General features: G+C 40.0%; 2 protein-coding genes across 2 annotated transcripts in view; both read left to right on the top strand.

The window, feature by feature from the left end:
- Window positions 1-19239: 19239 nt before the first annotated feature.
- LOC308337282 (uncharacterized protein) lies at window positions 19240-19419 on the top strand (the record flags this gene model as incomplete). Its single annotated transcript, XM_080795433.1, has 1 exon — window positions 19240-19419. The coding sequence occupies one exon, from the start codon at window positions 19240-19242 to the stop codon at window positions 19417-19419; it is 180 nt and encodes a 59-aa protein (XP_080651559.1).
- A 78-nt stretch (window positions 19420-19497) lies between these two features.
- Window positions 19498-24004, top strand: part of ARHGEF9 (Cdc42 guanine nucleotide exchange factor 9) — a 170232-nt gene continuing 165725 nt past the window's right edge. The window contains exon 1 of the mRNA XM_080795432.1: window positions 19498-19585. The gene's annotated coding sequence lies outside the window, so the exon portion shown is untranslated. The remainder of the gene's footprint in view (window positions 19586-24004) is intronic.

Raw genomic sequence — 24004 nt, 5'->3', positions numbered from 1 at the left:
TTCACTTGCTTCCATGTATTTTTTAAAACTTCTTCTGTAATTTCCTCATTTACTCTCTCATTCTTTTGTAGGATGTTTTTTAACCTCCATGTATTTGTGGTCTTTCCAGATTTTTTTCTTGTGCTTGACTTCTAGTTTCATAGCGTTGTGATCAGAAAAGATGCATGGCATGACTTCAGTCTTTTTGAATTTGTTGAGGCTTATTTTGTGAACCAATATGTGACCTATTCTGGAGAATATCCCATGTGCACTTGAAAAGAATGTGTATTCTGCTGTTTAGGATGGAATGTTCTAAATATACCTGTTAAAACTGTCTGTTCCAGTGTGGCATTTAAAGCCATTGTTTCCGGGGTGCCTGGGTGGCTCAGTGGGTTATGGCCTCTGCCTTCAGCTCAGGTTGTGATCCTGGGGTCCTGGGATCAAGTCCCGCATTGGGCTCTCTGCTCGGCAAGGAGACTGCTTCCTCCTCTCTCTCTCTCTGCCTGCCGCTCTGCCTACTTGTGATCTCTGTCTGTCAAATAAATAAATAAAAATCTTAAAAAAAATAAAGCCATTGTTTCCTTGTTGAATTTCTGTTTAGATGATCTGTCCGTTGATGTAAGTGGGGTGTTAAAGATCCTACTATCATTGTACTATTATCAATTAATTCTTTCATGTTTGTTATTAATATTTATGTATTTGGGTGCTCCCACATGGGTGCATAAATATTTACAATTGTTAGATCTTCTTGATGGTTAGAACCCTTAATTATGATATAATGCCTTTTTCCATCTCTTGTTACAGTCTTTATTTTAAAATCTAGTTCATCTGATGTTAGAATGGGTACTCCAGCTTTCTTTTGACATCCATTAGAATGATAGATCATTCTCTAGCCCCTCACTTTCAGTCTGCAGCTGCCTTTAGTTCTAAAATGAGTCTCTTTTATATAGCATATAGATGGATTTTATTTTTTTAATCCATTCTGATACCCTATGTCTTTTTATTAGGGGCATTTAGTTCATTTACTTTCAGAGTGATTATTGAAATATATGAGTTTAGTGCCATTGTATTACCTGTAAAGTTGGTGTTTCCAACAAATGTTCTCAGGTCCTCTATAGTCTTTGTTGCTTTTAGTATTTCTTTTCTTCACTCAGATAATCCCCCTTATAATTTCTTGCAAGGCTTGTTTAGTGGTCACAAACTCCTTTAGTTTTTGTTTGTCTGGAATAGTCTTTCTCTCTTCTGTATTCTGAATGATACCCTCCTGGATAAAGAAATCTTGGCTGCATATTTTTCCTATATATCATGTTGAATATATCATGCCACTTTCTTCTGGCCTAACAAGTTTTTGTGGACATATTTGCTGTGAATCCAATCTCTCTTCCTTTGTAGGTTAAGGACTTTTTTTCCCTTTCTGCTTTTGGGATTCTTACCTTTGCTGTGTATTTTGTTCATTTGACTCTGATATGCCTTGCAATGGTTAGCTCTTGTTGAATTTAATGGGGGATTTTCTGTGCTTCTCGAATTTTGATGTGTGTGTTCTTCCCCAGATTAGGGAAGCTTTCAGCTATAATTTTCTTCAGTAAATTTTCTGCCACTTTTCCTCTTTCTTCATTTTCTGGGACTCTTATGGTATGAATGTTGTTGTTTTAATATGTCATGGAGTTCCCTAAGCCTACCTTCGTGATTTATTACTTTTCTTTCCCTCCTCTTTTCAGCTTCATTATTTTTCCATAATTTTACCTTCACTGATTCATTCCTTTGCTTCATCCATCCTCATTTTTTCCTGGCTTCCATTTGGGATTGTATCTCAATTATAGCATTTTTAATTTCAGCCTGATGAAGTTTTATTTCTTTTATCACTGCAGTAAGGATTCTGTAGCATCTTTGATGCTTTTTTTCAAGCCTAGCTAGTATCATTATAATTGTTTTAAATCAAGTTCGTACATTTACTTATATCTGTAGTGATTAAATCCCTGAACATTTCTTCTTCCTGTTCTTTCTTTTGGGGTGAGTTTCTCTATCTCTTCATTTTTTCCAGAGAAGACAAGAGGAAAGAAAAAAAAAATCTAGATCTTGGGTATGTTTTAGTCTGCTTGTTAAAAGACTCTAGAACCAATAACAATACTAAAATAACAGAAAATGAAAATAAACCAAAAATATATAAAATAAAAATTAAAAAATAAAGGAATTAAAAAATAAGAAAATAACTGAGAAAATAATAATCAAAAACATTTAAAAAAAGTAAAGAGGAAGCTAGATCCTATTTCCCCTAGAGCTGAAGTTTTGCAGCACTGTGATCAGTAGACTTGGTGTGAGTGAGTTGTTTATACTGTTCTTCTGGGGGAAGGACATATTGTGCTGATTCTTAGGTGGACTTGCTGTAGTAGAAAGGTGCTTGGCAGAGTGGGGCTTGTTGTAAGTGCCTCCAGCCTTCACTATGCGATGCTGTTTTGCTCCATGATGGCTTTCAGCACTGATGAGCAGGATGAAAATGGTGGTGCCCAACCCTCTAGCCCCAGTCCTGAGAGTTCATGCTCTCCACTCTTCATGGAGCCCTCACAGAAGAGCAATCAATCACCCCTTTTATGTTCCTGGTTTCTGTCAGAACTCTTGTGTTCACCCTGACTGTGTCCAAGCTTTTTTATCTCAAGCATGTGACTGAGTTTCAAAACTTGAAATTTTAGAGACTCCCATGGTCTGGACCCACAGTGATCCTCAGGGGGAGGATCTTGCCATGCTTTTGCAATTTGCCAGCCCATCCTAGAAAAACAGTCATGTGACTGCACAGCTATTCAGTTTAAGACAAAACAGAGCAGAAAGCCAGCACCAAGACTTGTTGCTCTAAGCTGGCATCCCCATTCTTATGTCTGGGAACAGCACATTAGCACCACCCATTCTTCTTGTGACCCAAAGGATCCTCAGACCATGCTGTAACTCCTAGGATTCTGCCCTGCTTTGACACTTGAGCACCTTTAAGCCAGACATATCCTACATGGTAGAAGACTTCTAAAATTTCAGATTTTATGCTCTGCTGCATATAATCTTTGGCGGTAGCCTCCATAAGCAGGGCTCCCTCCCCACCATAATACCGGCAGTTATATCGCCCCCAAGTCAATTCTTTGCAACTCTTACCTTCCAAAATGTGGTTGCTTTTCTTGCAGTTTTTGTTCTCTTCAAATTACAGTATTTGTTAGTATTTACTGAGTGTTATTATATGCCAGACATTTTTAAATTGCTTTGCATGTATTCACTCTTTAATCCCTCATCAACAACTGTATAAATCTGTGTTTTACAGATGAAGAAACTAGGGTAGTGAGTGTAGGAGCTTGCTGTGAATGAAGGACATTATACCATTCTCTACATTTTCAAGATGAGAAAAGTGAAGCTCAGAGACATTAAGTAGAAAGAGAAGGAAAGATGGAAGCAGACTATGAGGAACCTAGTCTCAGCTCATCAGATGAATACAACTAGAGAGCAAATCATTGTAAATACCCCAGAAATTGACCTGAAGATGGTAGAACAAACTCCACAACTAAAGGTAGAGAACAGGCCATATTGAAGAAGACAGGGAATGTGGAGATATGGTTTGGGAGAAAAAACAAATCATGGCTGCTACAGACTAGAGCACACCCAATTAAAATTCACATTTGGGCCAGGGACCAAACAGTTCCCATAACAGGCAAAGAGATCCTCTGCAGACAACTGGCCTGAGGATAAAGCAGCCAGAACCCAACAGTAGAGCACATGCAGCATGAATTGGAGATACATAAGAACTATGCTTCAGGGCATTATAAGACTCTTCTTCATGAGGCCATTCTGCTCAAGAAGAGGGGACATAGCTGCCTTCCCTAATACAGAGACTTAGACAAAATGAGAAGACAGAGGAATTTGTCCCATATAAGAGAAGAGGACAAGGCCATGGCCAGAGACCTAAGTGAAACAGAAATAAGTAACATGCCTGATAGAAAATTTAAAGGAATAATCACAAAGATACTGGACTTGAGAAAATAATGGAAGGCATCAGTGAGACCCTTAACACAGAAATATGGAAAAACATAGCAGAGATAAAGGGCTAAATAAACAAAATGAGATGGAATAAACAGCAGGATGGAAAAAGCAGAACGAATTAATGACCAAGAAGACAGAGTAATGGAAAGTAATTAAGCTGAACAAAAGAAAGAAAAACTAACTATGCAAGATGAAAATAGACTTAGGGAAATCAGTGCATCCATCAAATGTAATAGCATTCATTATAGGAGTCCCAGAAGGAGAAGAGAGAGAAAAGGGGACAGAAAAAATGTATTTGAAGACACGATGGCTAAAAACTTCCCTAATCTGGGGAAAGAAATAGATATCAGATCGAGGAGGCACAGAATCAAACAAAATCAACAAAAGAAGATCCATAGCAAGACATTATAATTAAAATGTCAAAATATGGGGTGCCTGGGTGGCTCAGTCTGTTAAGCATCTGCCTTCAGGTTAGGTCATGATCTTGGGATCCTGGGATCAAGCCCTGCACCAGGTTCCTTGCTCAATTCAGAATCTGATTCTCCTTCTCTCTCTGCCCCTCCTTTCCTCTCACGTTCAAGCCTCTTTCAAATAAATAAATAAAATATTTTAATAAATAAATAAATATTTCAATAATATAAATAAATAAATAAGAATCTTTTTAAAATGTCAAAAATAGTGATAAAGAAAAAAAAATAAAAGCAGCAAGATGAAACTAGACAGTTATATAAAAGGGAAGCCCCATAAGGTTATCAGGAGATTTTTGAGCAGAAACTTTCCAAGCTGGAATGGAGTAGCATGATATATTCAAAATGCTGAATGGGGAAAATATGCAGCCAAAATTACTCTATCCAGTAGGTCTGTCATTCAGAAGAGGAGAAAGAGTTTCCCAAACAAAAACTGAAGAAGTTCATGACCCCTAAAACAGTGCAATAGTGAAAAGAAAGTCCAACAGTAAAAATATGAAGGTAGGAAACACAAAAGCAATAAAAATGAATGTTTTTGTAATATATCAGTCAAGGAACTCACAAAATAGAAAGATATATGACACCATATACCTAAAAAATGGGGAGGAGAGGAGTAAAGAATGGGTTCAAACTTAAATGACCATCAACTTAATATAGACTGTTTCATGCAGAACAGGTTCTATACAAACGTAATGGCAACGATATATCAAAAAATGCCATGGGGTGCCTGTGTGGCTCAATTGGTTAAGCCTCTGCCTTTGGCTCAGGTCATGATCTTGGGGTCCTGGGATCAAGCCCCACATCTGGCTCTCTGCTCAGCAGGGAGCCTACTTCCCCCTCTCTCTCTGCCTACCTCTCTGCCTACTTGTGATTTCTCTCTCTCTGTCAAATAGATAAATAAAATCTTTTAAAAACTGCCAGTAAATATGGAAAGAATAAAGAGCAAAAAATCCAAATATATTATTGGAGAAAACCAGCAAGCCATGAGAGAAAGACAAGAAAGGATCAGAAAATATCTTCAGAAACAACCACAATCAAGTACTAAAATGATAACAAACACATATCTATCAATAATTACTGTGAACATAAATGACTAAATGCTCCAATCTAAAGACATAGAGTGTGTCTTTCATTTTTGAAAAGATGAAAGAGAGTGTGTAAGACATAGGATATCAGAACAGATTAAAAAAAAAAAGACCCATCTATATGTTTCATACAAAAGACTCATTTTAGAACCAAAGACACCAGCAGACTGAAAGTCAGGAGATGTAGAAACTGTCATATGTCAATAGAAAGCTGTAGTAGCAATACTTATATCAGAAAAAAATAGACTTTAGAATAAAGGCTATACCAAGGGACAAAGGAGGACACTGATAATAAAGGGATCAATCCAGCAAGAAGATGCAACAACTGTAAATATTTATACACCCCACATGGGAGCACCCAAATATATAAAAGTTAATAACAAACATGAGGGAACTAATTGATAAGAGTACAATGACAGTAAGGCCTTTAACACACACTTACATCAATGGACAGATCATCTAAACAGAAAATCAACAAGGAAACAATGACTTTGAATGCCACACTGGAACAGATGGATTTAACAGAGAACATTTCATCCTAAAACAGCAGAATACACGTTCTTTTCAAGTGCACATGGAACATTCTCTAGATTAGGTCACATATTAGCCCACAAAACAAACCTTAACAAATTCAAAAAGATCAAAGTATACTATGCATTGTTTCTGTTCACGACACTGTGAAACTAGAAGTCAACCAAAAGAAAAAATCTGGAATGATCACAAATGTATGGAGGTTAAATAAAAGGCTACTAAACAATGAATGAGTCAACCAGGAAACAAAAGAAGAAATAAAAAATACATGGAAACAAATGAAAATGAAAACCAAATGGTCTAAAACTTTTGGATGAAGCAAAAGTGGTTCTAAAAGGGAAGTTTATAAAAATATAGCCTTACCTCAAGAAGCAAGAAAAGTCTGAAATATACAACTTAACCTTACATCCAAAGGAGCTAGAGAAAGAACAACAAACAAAACCCCCAAACAGTAGAAGGAAGGAAATAATAAGTATTAGGGCAGAAATAAGTGATATAGAAATTAAAGAAAATAGAAGAAATCAATGAAACCTGGAGCTGGTTCTTTAAAAAAAAAAACAAACAATAAAGTTGATAAACCCCTAGCCAGACTTATCAAGAAAAAAAGAGAAAGGACTCAAATAAAATCTCAAATGATAGAGGAGAAATAACAACCAACACAGTAATATAAACAATTATAAGAGAATATTATGAAAAATTATATGCCAACAAATTGGACAACCTGGAAGAAATGAATAAATTCTTAGAAATATCTAACCCACCCAAACTGAAACAGGAAGAAATAGATAATTTGAACATACCTATTGCCAGCAAGGAAATTGCATCAGTCATCAAAAGTCTCTCAACAAACACAAGTCCAGGAACAGAATGCTTCGAAGGCAAATTCTACCAAACATTTAAAGAACTGTTAATACCTATTCTTCTCAAACTATTCTAAAAAATAGAGAAAGAAGAAAAAAATCCAAATTCATCCTATGAGACCAGCATTAGCCTAATACCAAAACCAGATAAAGGCACCCCTACAAAAGAGAATTACAGGCCAATCCCTATCTATGTTCCCTAATGAACATAGATGCAAAAATCCTCAACAATGTACACACATGCGCGTGTGCACACACACACACACACAGAGAGAGACAATGGGATATCATTCAGGCATAACAAATAATGGAATCTTTTCATTTGCAACAATACGGATGGAGCTACAGAGTACAGTGCTAAGTGCAGTAGTCAGGGAAATATAAATACCACATGATTTCACTCATATGTGTAATTTATGAAACAAAATAGGTGAACAAAGGATAACGAGAGAGACAAACCAAAAAGCAGACTCTGAACTATGGAGACCTACTTGATGGTTACCAGAGGAGAGGTTGATGGAGGGATAGGTTTAAGTAGGTGATGGGGATTAAGGAGCGGGTTTATCATGATGAGTACCAGTTGATTTATGGAATTGTTGACTCACTATATTATACACCTGAAAGTAATATAACACTGTATGTTAACTAACCAGAATTAACAGAAAAACTTTTTAAAAAGACATTATCTTGTTCCAGGTCACACAACCAACAATTGGCAGAACTAAGGTTGAGCCTCAGCAGACTGGCTAGTGCCTGAGTTCTCAGCTATCAAGCTATACTGCTTCTAAGTCCAGGGCTGTTCGTGGCCTACTTAATTGAAACAGTAAGGGGGGAGTAGGGAAGAGAGAGAGAATATGAGCAAAACCCCATGCTTAATTTGATAACGAGTTATTGGTGTCTGACTGCCCAGTAGTTTACTGTCTAAGTGAAGCCCATAAATATATAATTTGGATGTGGGGGTAAGAGGGGGTAGCTGGTTGAATGAGTCATGAGTTCCCAAAATGGAACTGTCAAGGAGATTAAACTACAAAACTAAATACTGGGCCTGATACTAAGGGAAGCATTCACTGCTCATACCACTCTTAAATTGATGCATGATTGGGTTTGGCTGCCCCAGAAAGATCTGAGCCTGATAGGAAAGCATTGTACTTCTTCTGAAGGGGCTTGTAGACCCTGGTTTCTCTTTTCCAACCAGTACTTTCTACCTTGAGCACAGGCAGGTTGTCTGGTCCACTGGCTTACTTGAAATAGAACTGAAATGAGTTCCCTTGGCCTCTCTCCCCCTACAAAACAGGCCTGAAATAAATCCACGTAAGGGAACTGCTGTTCCTAGGTATTTATTCAAATATGTGTTTAGTCATTGGCTACATGAAGTTGGTGTAGGCAGTGATTCTTGAGGGAAGGGATTCTGGGTGGTGGTTTTGAGTGGAGTCTGTGCCAACTGGGAATAGAAAACCAAAGAAGTCTGAAATTCTAAGCCTGTACCTGAACATTGGTATTCACAGGCTGCAGTAGAGAATACATTCTTTTTTTAAATTTTTATTTTTTTTAAAATACTTTTCAGTGTTCCAGAATTCATTGTTTATGTATCACACCCATTGCTCCATGCAATACATGCCCTCCATAACACCCACCACCAGGCTCAGCCAACCTCCCACCCTCTACCCCTCCAAAACCCTCAGTTTGTTTTTCAGAGTCCACAGTCTTTCATGGTTCGTCTCCTCCTCCAATTTCCCCCAACTCCCTTCTCCTCTCCATCTCCCCATGTCCTCCATGTTATTCCTTATGCTCCACAAATAAGTGAAACCATATGATAATTGACTCTCTCTGCTTGACTTCATTCTATGACACATTTCCTCTACATCCAACATTGCGAGTCAGTAGAGCTATCCTTTTATTCACTCTTTCATTTATTCATTCATTTAGTTATTCAGTCATTAAAAAAAGTATTTGTTGAATGTGAAGTAGTGCTCTATGTGCTGGAGATAAAACAATGAAAAAAAATAAATCTCTGCCTTCATGGAGCTTACAGTTTATAAAGGGAGACAATAAATCAATAATCAAATAATTATATAACTTTTCATATAATGAAAGAGCTAGAAAGAAAATCATGATAATAGGATAGTAACGCAGTGATACAATTTCAAAGAGGGTGGTCAGGGAAGGATTCCTTTTGAAAAGATGAAAGAATTAAACTTACAGAGAGCTAGGAGAAAAGTTTTCAGAGTCAAATTCTTAACCCTATGTCTGATCTTCCCCTAAAACTCCACCCTTCACAACCAAACAATTCTATGCATCCTTATTCTTTAATTTAAGCAATCACTCATCACCCTTTCCTCAGGCTACCTTGATACCAACTTCATGCCTTCCACCTTTGGTAAGGCAGCTGAAATTTTAAAACAATGCTTTCTATTAAGTTACAACTAAAGTCATAGCTTTTTGAGCTTTAAGGAAGTTAAGAGACTTGTTTGAGGTCGAACCAAGAAGCAGAGGCTGGACTTACATCTGAAGTTTTAACTTCTTATCCATTGCATTTTTTTCACTTTTCCATGAACTTCTCAAGGCATGGTGGGAGCACAGCAGCACACATGAGCATCAGATATTTTAGTTGAATGTGAGCTCACAGGTAGCTCTTCCTAGGGACTAGTGTTTAGAATAAGGGAGATGATATTCCCATTCCCTTGTCACTCCTACCCGGATATGTGTTCTGTGGTATATTGGACAAACTGATGAGCAACCAGTCTGGGGAGGATTGCAAACCATACCACAAGAGCTTAAAAGAAATGGTCATGTTTATCTTAGAGAATAAGTGGTGTGTGCTTGTGTATATGGGGGGGGTAAGAATCAGAGTTTGAACCCATGATAGATATCTTGAAACATTTTAAGAAGACTATGGTTTAGTACTTGGCTTTTTCTGTACAGCCAGAGGATAGTGTTCTAACAAATGGTCGAAACCACTGAATGATGAATTTCAATTCAAAACAAATAATGGCTTTTGAAAGCTTTAGAGTGAACTTCCTGTTACTGAAAATAGTCCAGCAGCTGCCGAACAGAACTCATAAGAGATAGTAAGCTTTGGAAATATATCTTACTTGTATGGCTATGAGTTGATGTAAACATTCTGAACCTCAGTTTCTTACTCTTTAAAGTAGTGATAACAATTCCTTCTTTTCAGGCTTCTGGGGAAGATTAAAGAAAATGGTATATTGAAAGGCCTAGCACCATGCATGCCAAAAGTAGGTGATTCCTCCTTCTCCCTCCATTCCCCCTACCTCATCACATAGTGTAGAGAGGATTCCTATGTAGGGAGATTGGGAGGAAATGACCTTTTATTTCCATTTTGAATATAAAAATTCAGTAATTCATTCTATAGTCATCAACAACTTTATTCATTATCTGATTATGCTTAGGACACTGGAATGACATAGACATGGAAATTATGTGTGTGGCTGTGTCTCCCACTAGACTGTAAGCTTACTGAGAGCATCTCTGTACCCCTTTGCTGTCAGAATAAGTGCTTACTTGGGCACTGGGTTGGCTCAGTCAGTAGAGCATGAAACTCTTGAACTCAGGGTCATGAATTTGAGCCCCACATTGGGGTAGAGAGAAGTGAATTGGGGGAAATCGGAGGGGGGCACAAACCATGAGAGACTGTGGACTCTGAGAAACAAAGTAAGGGTTTGAGGGGGCGTGGGGGGTTGGGTGAGCCTGGTGGTGGGGTTTATGGAGGGCACATATTGCATGGAACACTGGGTATGGTGCATAAACAATGAATTTTAGAACACTGAAAAAAATAAAATTAAATTTAAAAATAATAATAATAATAAGAAGAAGAAGTGCTTATTGCATTTAACTGATTTTGGAGGAGCAGTGATCTCTGTGCTGAATAATTGAACTAACCAGGAATCTTAGTCCTCAGGGAGGACTTAAATAGGGTGGATATGCACAAATATGCAAAAGCATCTAGTCGTATCAGTAGCCAAGACAATGAGCATACAAGATGTAATATCTTTAGATTGTGGCAAACGTGGAGATTATCAGGTGGCTTGGGTGGGGTTGAACGGCAATAAGTGAGTAGCAGAGGGATCAGGATAAAATGTGGAACCTTCCTTGGTTATACTTCCTGGAAGAAGTGTGACTTTGGGAGCTATTTGAACCATAAGAGACAAAAGACAACAGACATTGGCTTTTCCCTGAAAGAAGGCAAAGATTTAAGACTTGCACCTGGGAGGTAGGCCACTGGGATTCAGATCAGAACATTGAAGTGGCTTATTTCTATAACCCAGGAGACACCTTGTCAGATGCTATTGAAAGATAGGATATGTGTTATTTAGTGGCATTTATATAGCAAAGTGTCTAAGAGTATAGGCTGTAGAGTCAAACTGTTTGGATTTTCATCTGGGCTCCACCACTGACTAGCCATGTGACTTTGGGCAAGTTATTTACCACTGTGCCTCAATTCCCTCATCTGTAAAATAGTATCTACCTTATAGGGTGATTGTGAAGATTAAGAGTTAATATATGCAAAAGGTTTAGTATAGTCCCTGACATAGAGTAAGCACTTTACAAGTATTATTATCTAATGAATGGTCTTTAGATCCTGAGATATATATTGGGTGCTTATATTAATTTCAGTGTGAGTTTGGGAGCATTTATATTCCATACCATTTCATGGATTGATTAGCTCCTCAGCAGTGGCTGTGGTAGAAGTGGTGAAAGCATCTGGCTCGCAGAGATAGAAGAACTTTCTGCCAACTGCGATTGTGCCAGAGATGAATGGACTGTCTTAGGAGAGAAGAACCTTTTCGTTGTTGTGGGTGTTAGAGTTGAGACTAGATAACTATTTAGGGGGATACTGCAGGAGGATTGAAGGATGGAAGTGGGATTTTGCTATACCTCAAATTCTCTGATTTCTTGGTACATTGTCAGCAGAAGTGTTAGCTATGGGGTGGTGATACTGCTGCTGAAATATGGGGGACTTGTCTAATTTTTTTTTTAATATTGTACGCAGAGTTGGGTGGTCACTTCACTCAGAATGCTAACTGCACATGGATGGAGCTGAGATCAAATTTCATGTTCCAAGGTCTAAAATCTCCCAAAAGTACTTTTGAGACTCAAGTGACAAGGGTTTTTTGGTTTCTGCTTTGCCAGAGATTAGCTGTGTAACCTTGGGCATGTTGTTTCCATTCTCTGGGCCTCAGTTTTCTAACCTAGAACACAAGTTTTAGACTAGATTTTCTCTGTGGTCTCTTCATCTCTGGCTTTCTATGTTGGAAGATAGAGTGGAAACAAGTGGATGAAGAAGACATTCATGCATTCAGCAAATGTTTATTAAGCATCTGCTAAGTGGTAGACACTGTGCTGGGCTTGGGGGAGAAAGCAGTGAATAAGACAGGTGTGGTTTCTGCCTTTTTAGCTCCACAGTCTAGTGCAGGAAACAAAGAAGAAAAAAAATATTATACAGTTTAATAAGTATTCTAAGAGGGGCAAATACAGGGTCCTGGGGGAGAAGAATATTATCCAGAATAATTCTGAAGCAAGAACCAGAAAAAACCTTCTAGGGGAGGTGGAATTTGAGTTTTGAGATGGGAGCTCAGGAAGAATAGCAGCAGATGGATAGTTCTTAAGGCAAAAGTACTTGATGGTTATGAGAACTATGGTAGGCTCTGTTTAGCTGGAGAGTGCAGAGTGAGAAGGAATTGGTGAAATCTGAGGTTAGAAAGACCAAAGGACACCAGATTAGCAAGGCATTATATGGCATTTGCCATAAAGGTAGTAGGGAGATATGGAAGGCCTTTAAGCAGAGGAGTTATATAATTCAGGCTTCAGCTGCAGAAATTAAATCACTCTAGTTATTTTCAGTAGAAAGAGTCCTAATACAGAAAATCAGGTGCTTCTAAAATTGGGGTAAGGGCTGGAGGGACAACCTTTAGGCTAGGCTTCCAGGAATAACTCCCAGGATACCAGGGGAACTGTTTTCTGTGCCACAAGCAGGAAAGTGAGGCATCAGGGACTTTGGAAACACACCACCTTATCTGAAGCCTAGGAACCAAGAATCTGCTGCTGCTTTAACTATTGAGTAGAGTATCATCATGACTTCTAGATACTCACTAGCAAATAATAATAATAATTAATAATAATAATAATATAGAATAAAATAAAATCATCCCATTCTATGATTCCTCAAATACACAAAGCCAGTGACCAGACACTGGGGCCTTTGGGAAAGTAACACGGCTGCAGAAAACCCTAAAATCTCCATCACTATGCTTGCCAACAGAAGCAGCAGAAATATGGCTTCTGCGTCATTACCTCCTTCCAAATATTGTGTGTATGCATATGATTACCAGAAATAAATCACATCCAGAACACTGGATGCAAAGGAGCCTGAGAAGTGACAGGCTGTTGTAGGTTTTTGGTTTTGAGATTTTCAGCAATATAGGAGGGCAGGCTAGAAGGAGGGTGGCATGGATCCTGAGCAACCAATCTATAGTATCTACCATAGGATTGATAGGAGCAGAAGTGCTTTTGAGACACATAATTTGGGCAGGAGAGTAGAGGCTGAACTGGGGAGAGAGAGCAGCACAAGAGACCAAGTAATAGATGGTAATGGAATCAAAGATGATGCGGAGCTGATTAAAAATACCGGTAGCAGGGAAACAGAGGAAGGACACATGAAAGAGAGTTTAAGGAGGAAGACAATTACCATGACTTAGAGGACTGGGTGGCTGGAAGCAAGATGAATGAGAAGAAAGACTTATGGATATCTCCTAGGGTTTTTGCAAGGAGACATTCCTACAAGAGAGGGAACTCAGGGGGAAAGAGGAAGGTGGCATGGATGGGAAAAGATGATTTCAATTTTAAGCTAGAGGTTTCTGTGACATATTCAGGAGGAGATACCTGTAAGGCAGTTGGAAATTCGTCTCTGGAATTCAAGAGAACTATCTGGAACTCATCAGCAGAGAACTGTAAGGTGTACGCAGGCAAGGATTTTGTTCCCCTTAGTGTTCAGTAACTTCATTGAAAGGAGGTGCATCAGTGTGTAACGTAGTTGGTAGTTCAAGCTTTGGGAATGGATGGGTCCACCATTCAGTGCAAGTGTGGAATGAAAATAAGGGGACTGAGATTAGAAGAACCCTGAGAAATCATGGCCTTAAATGATTGAATGAAGAAGAACCCAGACAGGAAGTAAAGACTGTATAACCAGACAGGTCATATGGATGATGTCACCAAGGCAAAGGGAGCATTTCAGGAAGGAGAAAGGCATCAGTGGAATCAAGAATGAGAGAAGTCAGGGAAAAGAAAGATGGAACATTGACCATACCATTTAGTAACAAGTTGGTCATTTGTTTATATTCACAAAAGGTTCTAGTTTCCTATGAAATGATGGGAGTGAAAGCCAGGCTGCAGTGGATTAAAGGGTCAATAGACAATGAAGTGGAGATAGGATATAATTGCACTTTCAAGGCCAAAGGGAACACGAAACAGTAGGTATTGGCAAGGATACGGAGAAAGAGAAAACCTCTTGCACTGTTGGTAGGAATGCAAGCTTATGCAACCACTATGGAAAACAGTATGGAGAGTCCTCAAAAAGTTAAAAATAGAACTACCCTATGATCCAGCAATTGCACTACTAGGTATTTGCCCAAAGAATACAAAAATACTAATTCAAAAGGATACATGCAGCACAATGTTTATAACAGCATTATCTACAATAGCCAAATAATGGAAATAGCTCAAGTGGCCATTGATTGATGAATGGATAAAGAAGATGTGGTATATATACACAGCCATTACTCAGCCATAATAAAGAAGGAAATATTGTCATTTGCAATGGCATGGATGGAGTTAGAGACTATAATGTTAAGCAAAATGAGTCAGTTAGAGAAAGACAAATACCATATAATTTCACTCATAAGTGGAATTTAAGAAACAAAACAAATGAACAAAGGGAAAGAGAGAGAGAGAGAGAGAGAGAGGGAGAGAGAGAGGGAGGGGCAAACCAAGAAACAGACCCTTAGCTATGGAAAATAAACTCAGGGTCACCAGAGGGGCTACCTGTGGGAGGATGGGTTAAATAGGTGATGGGGATTAAGGAGTATACTTGTTGTGATGAGCACTGGGTGACATATGGAAGTGTTGAAACACTATATTGTACACCTAAAACTAATATTACACTATATGTTAAATTATACGCAAACAATGAATTATGGAACATTGCATCAAAAACGAATGATGTATTACTGTATGGTGACTAACATAACATAATAAAAAATAGAATAAAATATAAAAAATAAAGTTAAAAAATAAATAATGAATTCAAATAAAAACTTAAAAAAAACAAGGATAAAGATTCTAGTTGCAGGGGCACCTGGGTGGCTCAGATGGTTAGGCATCTGCCTTCGGCTCAGGTCGTGATCCCATGGTCCTGGGATCGAGCCCCGCATCTGGCTCCCTGCTCGGGCGGGGAGTCTGCTTCTCCCTCTCTCTCCCCATTGTCCCCCCTGCTAGTGCTCTCTCGATCTCTCTGTCAGATAAATAAATAAAATCTTAAAAAAAAAAAGATTCTAGTTGCTTACATTATGGTACTGTGCTGATCACTAGTATCTGTCTCAACATAACCTAGCAGAGTAGCTTTTAAACTATTTTGGCATTACTTGCTATTAGAAATAAATTTTACAGGGTGCTTGGGTGGCTCAGTTTGTTAAGCATCTGACTGGTTCAGCTCATGATCTCAGGGTCCTGGGATTGAGCTCCATGTCAAGCTCCATGCTCAGTGGAGAGTCTACTTCTCCCTCTTCCTTTGACCTTCCCCCAACCTGTGCTGTCTCTCTCTCTCTTCAATAAATAACATCTTTAAAAAATAAATTTTACATCACAATTAACACATTTATATTTATATATAAGTGAAACAAAAGCTTGATTAAACCATAATTATATGGACATTTCATATAAATGGAATCATACTAAAGGCTTTTTTGTCTGGCTTTTTCCCTTAGCATAATATTTCCAAAGTTCATCTATACTGTTGTAGTAACAGTACTCCATTCCTTTTTATGGTGGAATAATATTCCATGGTATGGCTATACCACATTTTGTTTATCCATTCATCAGTTGATGGACATTTGAGTTTTTTTTCCATCATTTGGCTATTGTGGATAATGCTATTATGAATGTTCATGTACAAGATTTTATGTGGACATTTTTCCCCATTTCTCTTAGGTATATACACAGCAGTGGAATTGTTGGGTCACATAGTAACCCTATGTTTAACTTTTTGAAGAACTATCAGACTGTTTTCCAAAGTGGCTTCAACCATTTTTACCAGCAGTGTTATGAAGGTTCTGATTTCTCCACATCTAGCTTTTCTATTATAACCATTCTTGGGGTATCTTATTACAAATACTGCTGTAGTAAATATCCTGCATTTGCATTTCCTGCATTTGACTTACATTCTCCTGATGGCTAATATGATGAACATCTTTCCATGTGCTTATTGACTATTTCTTTGGAAAAAATGTTATTCAGAACGTTTGCCAATTTTTTATTTGGGTTATTCTTTTTATAATTGACTTGTAAGAGCTCTTTATATATTCTAGGTACAAGTTTCTTATCAGAGATATAACTTCTAAACGTTTTCTTCCATCCTGTGTGTTGTCTTTTCATATTCTTGATAGTATGATTTGAAGCATGAAAGGTTTTAATCTTGATGACATCTAATTTATCTATTTTGTTGTTGTTTGTGTTTTTCATGTCATATCTAAGAAACCATTGACAAATTCGAGGTCACAAAAATTATCCCTATTGCCCCCATTTTGTTAAAATTGCCACAATATCATTATAACATCTAACCAATTAATAGTGATTCCTATTATCAAGTGTCCAACCTGTTCAAATTTCCTGTTGTTTCACAGATATCACAAATGTGTGTGTACAGATGCACGCACGTGCATGTGTGCGCACGCGTGCGCGCACACACGTGTTCCACCTAAGTCAACATTTTTCCTTCCTATTTCTTTGTTAAAAATCCAGGTTGTTGGCCCTGTAGTTGTTTTGTTTTTGTTTTTTAGTCTTTATCTCCACATTGCAATTTAATATGTTTTTCTGTCCTCTGTGTGTTCTATAAATTCATTATTAATCTAGAAGCTTGATCTGATTCAGGGTTTGTATAGTTTGTTTTGGCATGAGTCATTCATAGGGGCACCTGGGTGGCTCAGTGGGTTAAAGCCTCTGCTTTCGGCTCAGGTCATGATCCCAGGGTCCTGGGATCGAGCCCCACATCGGGTTCTCTGCTTGGTGGTTAGCCTGCTTCCCTCTCTCTCTCTGCCTGCCTCTCTGCCTACTTGTGATCTCTGTCTGTCAAATAAATAAATAAAATCTTAAAAAAGAAAAGACTTTGCATGAGTCATTCATAGGTAGTATTATAAGCCCAAACCTTTGAAGTGGGAACTTCTTTGGGTTTTATTCTATTTTGTAGGGCTATGGGCCATATTATGACTTGCATTCATTCAGAATTTCCAGTCATTTATTTAAGATGAGTGACTGTTCTAGCCTCAACGATTTCTAGAGAATAAGTAGCAATTCTCATTCCTTTTAGAATCTATAGTATTCTAGGAGTTCCAGAACTTAGCTTGTCCTATTCCTGGCTAATCTAGTTTCTACCCCCTTCCACCAATATAAGTCTGCTCACTTTTACAGTTCTAGGGTGTAAGAGGAAGAAGGGCTTAGAGGTTTACTGAAATTGCATGTATTTTTCCTGAGATGAAGTTTCAGAGGTTTCACTGAATTTTCAGGTAGGTCTAAGTCCTCATGTGACAGAAAGGAGATGGAGGCCAGGAGAGGGGAAAGGAGTTGCCTCAAAGTCATAAAGCAAGCTTAAAATAGGGCCGGAGTAAATCTGAAACCTTCCCACCCAGGGCTTTTCCCTAGTTCCAGACATAGAATCAGGAACATAGAGCAGGGCAGTGATTACAAACATATTGCAAATTTTGTAGAGGCTTTTCAACTGCAAACTTGACGTCTTTTCATAATACCCAGCTTGCTGGAAGAGTGCATTCATAGTCTAAAGAAACCATAAACAGGAAAGAAAATTGACCTGAAGTGCAGGGATATCAGAGAAGGCCAAACAGAATTGGATTTTGGATAATTTGTAGTGTGTCCTTGTGGTTCTGTCAACAGCACTGTTTTTTTTTTTTTTTTTTGGATGTGTATAGCTAATTATGAGTTGCCTGTAAATACTTAGGCAGTGGCCAAAGAAACCTTTGCTATCTCCCTGGCCCAGACTCCAAAATAAGAGGATGCCAAGACTTGCCTCCTCCCCACCAACCCATCCCTTTTTTCTGTTCCTTTTCCCTCTTCTTCAACCTTTTTTTCCCTTCTTTTCCTTCACCCTCCTCTTTCTTCACCTTATTCCTATTTCTTCTCCCTCCCATCTTTCCTTCTCTTCCCCTTCTATTAGTCTTCCCTTTTATCCTCCTTCCCTCTCTCCCTGCCACGCCCTCTCCTTTCCTCCCACTTCTGTGTGCACCCTCCCCCTTCCTCTCCCTACATCCTCCTCAACCCACCCCCAACAAGCTCTCCACCCCCACGCCAGAACCGGCGGCCATTGGCTAGCCCTAGTGGGGGGGGTGGGGGAAGGGAAGGCTTGGGCCCTCCGATAGGTTGCCGGGGCTAGCACACCAGCTGAAGTCCCGCCCCACCCAGCGAGTAAACGCACGGCTGCTGCATTTGCTATTGGCCGAGGGGACTGTCAACAGCTCCAGCAGCTCCTCACGCAGGCGCCCACAGTCGCTAGGTGAATAAAAACACCGCCTACGGGCTTGGGGGGTGGGGAGAGGAGAGGGAGAGAGCCAGCAAGGCAGGATTTAAATGAAAGGCTGGAAGCCGGGAGCCCCGCGGAGACAGCAAGCAAGCAGGCTAGAAAAACGAGGAAACTAGGAAAGCGAGCGACCTAGAGGGAGTAGGGGAGACCGCGACTGACCTGTAGCCAGGCAGGTGGACAGACGCACGCCCGGACAGACAACCGAGCAGGCGCAGGAGAACCTCGCACTGGTTCCTCCCGCCTTTCCCTTGAAAAGCCAGGATTTTGCCTTTTGCTTGGCGCCCGAGAGAGAATGCTGGACTCTGCCGACTTCAGCGCGAGCTAAGATTTCTCAGCTAGGGAAGAAAAATCAGCTTAATCCTGAGAAGGGGGAGAGCAATCTCCCCTGTCCCCATCCTCCCCCCCCCCATACCAAACTCGGGCGCCAAACCCAGCCCTTCCCCAACCATCCGACTTCCTCCTCTCCCTTCTAGCATGGTAGCTGTATGGACAGTCTGACAGAACAGAGACTGACATCTCCCAATCTGCCGGCCCCCCACTTGGAACACTACAGTGTTCTGCATTGCACCATGACCCTGGATGTGCAAACTGTAGTTGTTTTTGCCGTGATTGTAGTCCTCCTGCTTGTCAATGTCATACTCATGTTTTTCCTGGGAACGCGCTGAATGGAGTCCAGCTTCCTGAGCTGTTGCGAACTCTCGCTTTGATTTCATCCCGAGAACCACCGAGAATAAAAAAGAGACAGACAGAGACAGGGAAAGAGAGAGAAAGCAAGCTTTCTTACTCAGGGGGGAAAACGTTTTGAGCTTCAACATGGCCTCGCTGTGATATGTATGACGTTGGTATATTATCTCTCCCTAAATCTTTTGTCATGTCTTGTCTTTTAAATATGCCTGTGAATGTAGTTGCTTATTGCTTGAGTAAAATAGTTGATAAAGAAATGTATTCTATTTAAGTGTGCGTGTGTGTGTGCATTCTCCATCTATGTGGCGTTCACGGAGCAAGATCTGCGTCCTTAAACAGTGGCTTTGCTGTGTGTGGTGTTTTTGTTTTTCAGTTCATTTTCTTGAAAACTACCTATAATTTCCGTCAAGGAATTTTAGTCAAAAATTATCTCTTGCCATCAGGAGTGAATTTGGGTTTGTTTATGGACAAGGATGGTTGTGGGAAGAGCGTGATGGATTTTTGACATCTTAGGAAAGACAGTCCTGCACTGGATGTTAAGAGGGAATAAAAATGAAACAAGGAATGAATTCAGGAAAAATGATTCTTTAGTTTCTAATGATAAGTAAGAATTTGAGAAGTGATATGGTGGGGTGCGTTGAGCTGGCAGTTGGTTACTTTGTCCTTTGACTCAATTTGCTGTCCAGGGTTTAGTTCATAGTTTCCAATTTGGAAATAAGCCATCTTTAAAACATTTCTTAAAGCATTAAATGTCAGTTTCTTTGGAATTATGGACTGAGGCATTAAAGTCTTCTTTGATGTTTATGAATTGGCAAGAAGAGATATTGACAAGAGCTGTTTGGGTTCATTTTCCCAAAGAAGATTGTACCCCTGGATTTGAGTTTGTGGATTTTCTGTGTGTCCTCTGAAAAAACAACAAAAGCCAGCTCTTTACCCGCCTTGGAAATAATAGTACTTGTATATGCCTCTTTTGGATAATCTTATTTGCAATGATGTTCTTGAACTACGTTTTTAAATAGAACTTTCTAGTGCTAATGATAAAGTGGTGGGTTTTGTTTGCTTTCTGGTTCTTTAAAGATCAGAGGTCTCTAAATGAAGGATTTCCATAACAAAATGAAAGTATGTATCATGCTAAATTAAGAGTTTTGAGCACCCCCCCCAAAATAAGTCTGCGTGGAATGGGCTGAGAGCTGGGGAAAACAGGAGCTAGAAGTAACATTCAATTTTGACATATATTTGCATTTCTGTATCAGATGGTAGTGGTGGTGGTTGCTGTCATTATTGCTATTATTTTTATATTTTTCTTTCTGCTGGAAAAGCTTTTGGAAAAGCCAGGAAATGGTCTCTGATGCCAAGGTACATGATACTTATTTTCCCCCTACCTCCTCCCACTGATTGGCAGGTATTCCATTCTATGTTTACCTGACTTGAAATAGCGCTGTTTCTGGCCCATGTAGCAATGAATCAGGGTGCATACAGTCTACACGCATGTTCCCCCTACACCCATGGGGATGGCTGCTCACGTGTGATGTACAAATCTGCTGGCATTGTGCTGTCAAGTTCCATGTCTTATTGTTCAATCTCTTTGGAAATGATTATGAAGGGAAAGGAGCTGTGAAGGGGGCACTTGAAATTGTCCTGATCTCAGAACCCAGAGAATATTATTTAATGGCGTCAAAAGAGTTTTTGAGCCTCAGGGTGTATGCTCTTGGCTCCGTGTGGGTAAAAGGCTTTTTTAAAAAAAATAATATTATTCTGTTGGTACCATGGTATAAGCATGATCTTAGAAGTTTGCTTATTCTTGGGAATCTGGGAAGATTCTTATTTACTCTCTGGTTCCTTTGTTGGGAGGGGGCCGGATTGAACTGAACTTGTTTTTTTGCAAAGAAAATCTTGTGATTCCTCTTGCCCCACCACATACTCTTAGCTCCAGTGGTATTATCTAAAATAAGGTTATGTTTTGGCTGGGCACTTTGTTTTGAGACACGTTGGACAGGAAAATCTCTAGGCTGGGCAGCTACAGACTTGGGTTCTCTCTGTTGAGAGATTATTTGACCTTGGGCATTTTTTTTTTCCTTCTCAATGTGTTTGGGCTTCCCTGTAACATTGGCATTGGGGGATGACTGAACTAGGTGGCCTCCAAGTTATTGCATTCGGTGATTTTGGGTGCCCAGAGGCATTTGAAATCAGAAGGGGATGAACTGGAAAGACAAGTGAAAAGGAAAATGAAATATTTATCAATGGGTGATGGGGCGGGGTTGGAAATACCTGGTTGCTGGTATCTGGAAAACTTGAGAATTTTTACCTAGCTGTTTGGGAAGAAAACTGGACTATAGCAATGGAATGCTTTTTGTTTTTTTCCCCTTTAAGAAGTGAGAAGGGTTCTCTAAAGCTAGTCTTTGAGCCAGGTTTGCGGCAAAGTAGGGTCATGAAATGCCACAACCTTCACCTCTGGGTGCCTGACAGACCCTTGGCAGAGAATCTTTGTGAATGTATGTGTGTAGGGTGTGTGGCAGTATGTTTGTGGGTGTGTATGCACGCCCTTCTGTGTATATAGAGGGGAGAGGGTGCACACTCTTGAAAGTGGGTGGGGGTTGGTTGTGCTAGGAATGAGGAAAAATAGCAGGGCATGCATTGAGTGTTCCATAGTTCTGAATGGTCTCCTTGTGCTAGGGCCTGTAAGGATTTGACCGGTGCCAGATTGGATGGGTATTTCCCCTACACTCCCCCAACCCCCCTACCCCACAGCCCCTTAGGCTAAAGGAGTTGCTTGACTGAGCCCTTCCATCAGCAATTTAGCTGGCAAAATGGGTAAGCATTTTTCAAATTAACTTATCTCTAGGCAAATAAGGAGATGTTGCTAGCCAGATGGCAGGCCACCCAAGAGCAGCTAAAAGGGAGTTTGGGAAGTAGAGAACCAAAGTTGGCAGTATGACTTTTTACTTCTGTGAATCCTAAAGGTTTGGCATTTCTCCTTCAGACTTGTGAGGATATGCAAAAAGAGAAGAGTGGGAGAAAATGAAAAATGCAGCCCAGAGGAGTGGAATCCTCTGCATTTGACTTTTTATTCTTCCCTCTTCTGCCTCTTCTCCCTCTTCCATTTACTCTCCCCTCTGATACAGCCTCCTCTACCCTGCCCCCCACTCATACTCTAAGTGGGTGGTTGGTGGGAGGAGGAGGAGTAGGAAGAGAAGAGGGGTTTTCATCTCTGATTGTCCCAGCTTTTTCCAACTAAGTTTCTCGCTTCCTTACCTCCTCTCTGACCTCTTTGGGTAGAGGATAAGCTTTTGCTCTTAGAAAGGACAAAATTCCAGCTCAGAAATATTCCCTCCCAGCTCTCCACCAGGGGATTCAAGAGCAGCCCTTTACCAGTATCCTAGCAACCTCCTGCATCACTCAGCTCCTGCTGAGCTCTGGAGCCCACCCTTTAAAGGTCCAGGCACAAAGGGCTCTAGGGAAAGGGAGCTGGAGCCCAGCAGGACTTGGAGAGATGCTTTTGGGGGCGGGGTGGTGTACAAAGAAAAAGCAAGATCCTCATTGCCTGCAAATGCCTAGAAAACACATCCAGAGAAGGTATATTAGCCTCATTAACCATACTAGCCTCATTCCAGTCATTGGGACTGTTTATTGGAAGGCTCCTAGGTTCAAATTCTTTTCTCCTTTCTTCCAAATGCCTTCTTAAGATTAACTGAGTCATTTCACAATCTAGTTTTAGTGCAAGGAAGTCTGTAGACCCTGAAAAATATTTTTTTCACCCTGACTTTTGGCTGAGGCAGAGAGGAAGTGAAGGGATAGTATGGTGGGAACAAACTGAGCAGTGTTTTTCCCCTATTGAGACAGCCCCTATCTGTCAGAACCTGTAACATCTACTTGTGTAATGTGCCCCAATTTTGTCTGTGGCTTAGGGAACTCTGCTCAGGCTGGCTGCTTTATGGAATTTAGGGGATTTTGTTTCTATGTCATTGGTTTCTGAGTAGTTTCCAAATGGGAAGGCTGGGCGAATTAGGAAGGCCATTTTGATTGTGGGCCTGGTGAACAGGTTGGGCTTGGCCTTGGCTGATTCTCTCATTCACCACTGTGTGTGATTAAGTGTTGAGAGCTGCAAGATTCCAGTGAGCCTGTGGGTAAGGTAATTAACCCTGTGGTGAGGCTTAGATTGAGAGTACTTGGCTATGATCAAAAGGCACAGTCTTACAGTTGCAGTAACTTACAGTTACATGGGCCAAAGCATGTCCCCCTACCCTTTGTCTGTTATCTTGGCCTCTGCTCCCTTTGGCATATGGAGTGTTTGCTCTGGACAAGGACATAATTGGGAATTGAACCTGTTCTCCCAAAATAACTGCTTCCTTAGAAGATCTCACACTAAACTTCTGGATCCAGCCTCAGTAGCTTTGCCCCCTAAATGATATGGAGGCGAGGGATTTTATACTTTCTGGCTTTTATTTCTAGTTCTGCAACTTGTTTTAGGCCAACTGAGGCTCTGGCTTTCTAAGAATCCTTAATCAAAGTTTATCTCTTCTGATATCTGCCCAGAGTGTCTTCTGTCATTAGGTGGGTCTAGCTCTC

Source organism: Martes martes (assembly GCF_963455335.1).
Source record: "Martes martes genome assembly, chromosome: X".
Lineage (NCBI taxonomy): Eukaryota > Metazoa > Chordata > Mammalia > Carnivora > Mustelidae > Martes > Martes martes.
This window is presented reverse-complemented; position numbering and strand designations above follow the sequence as displayed.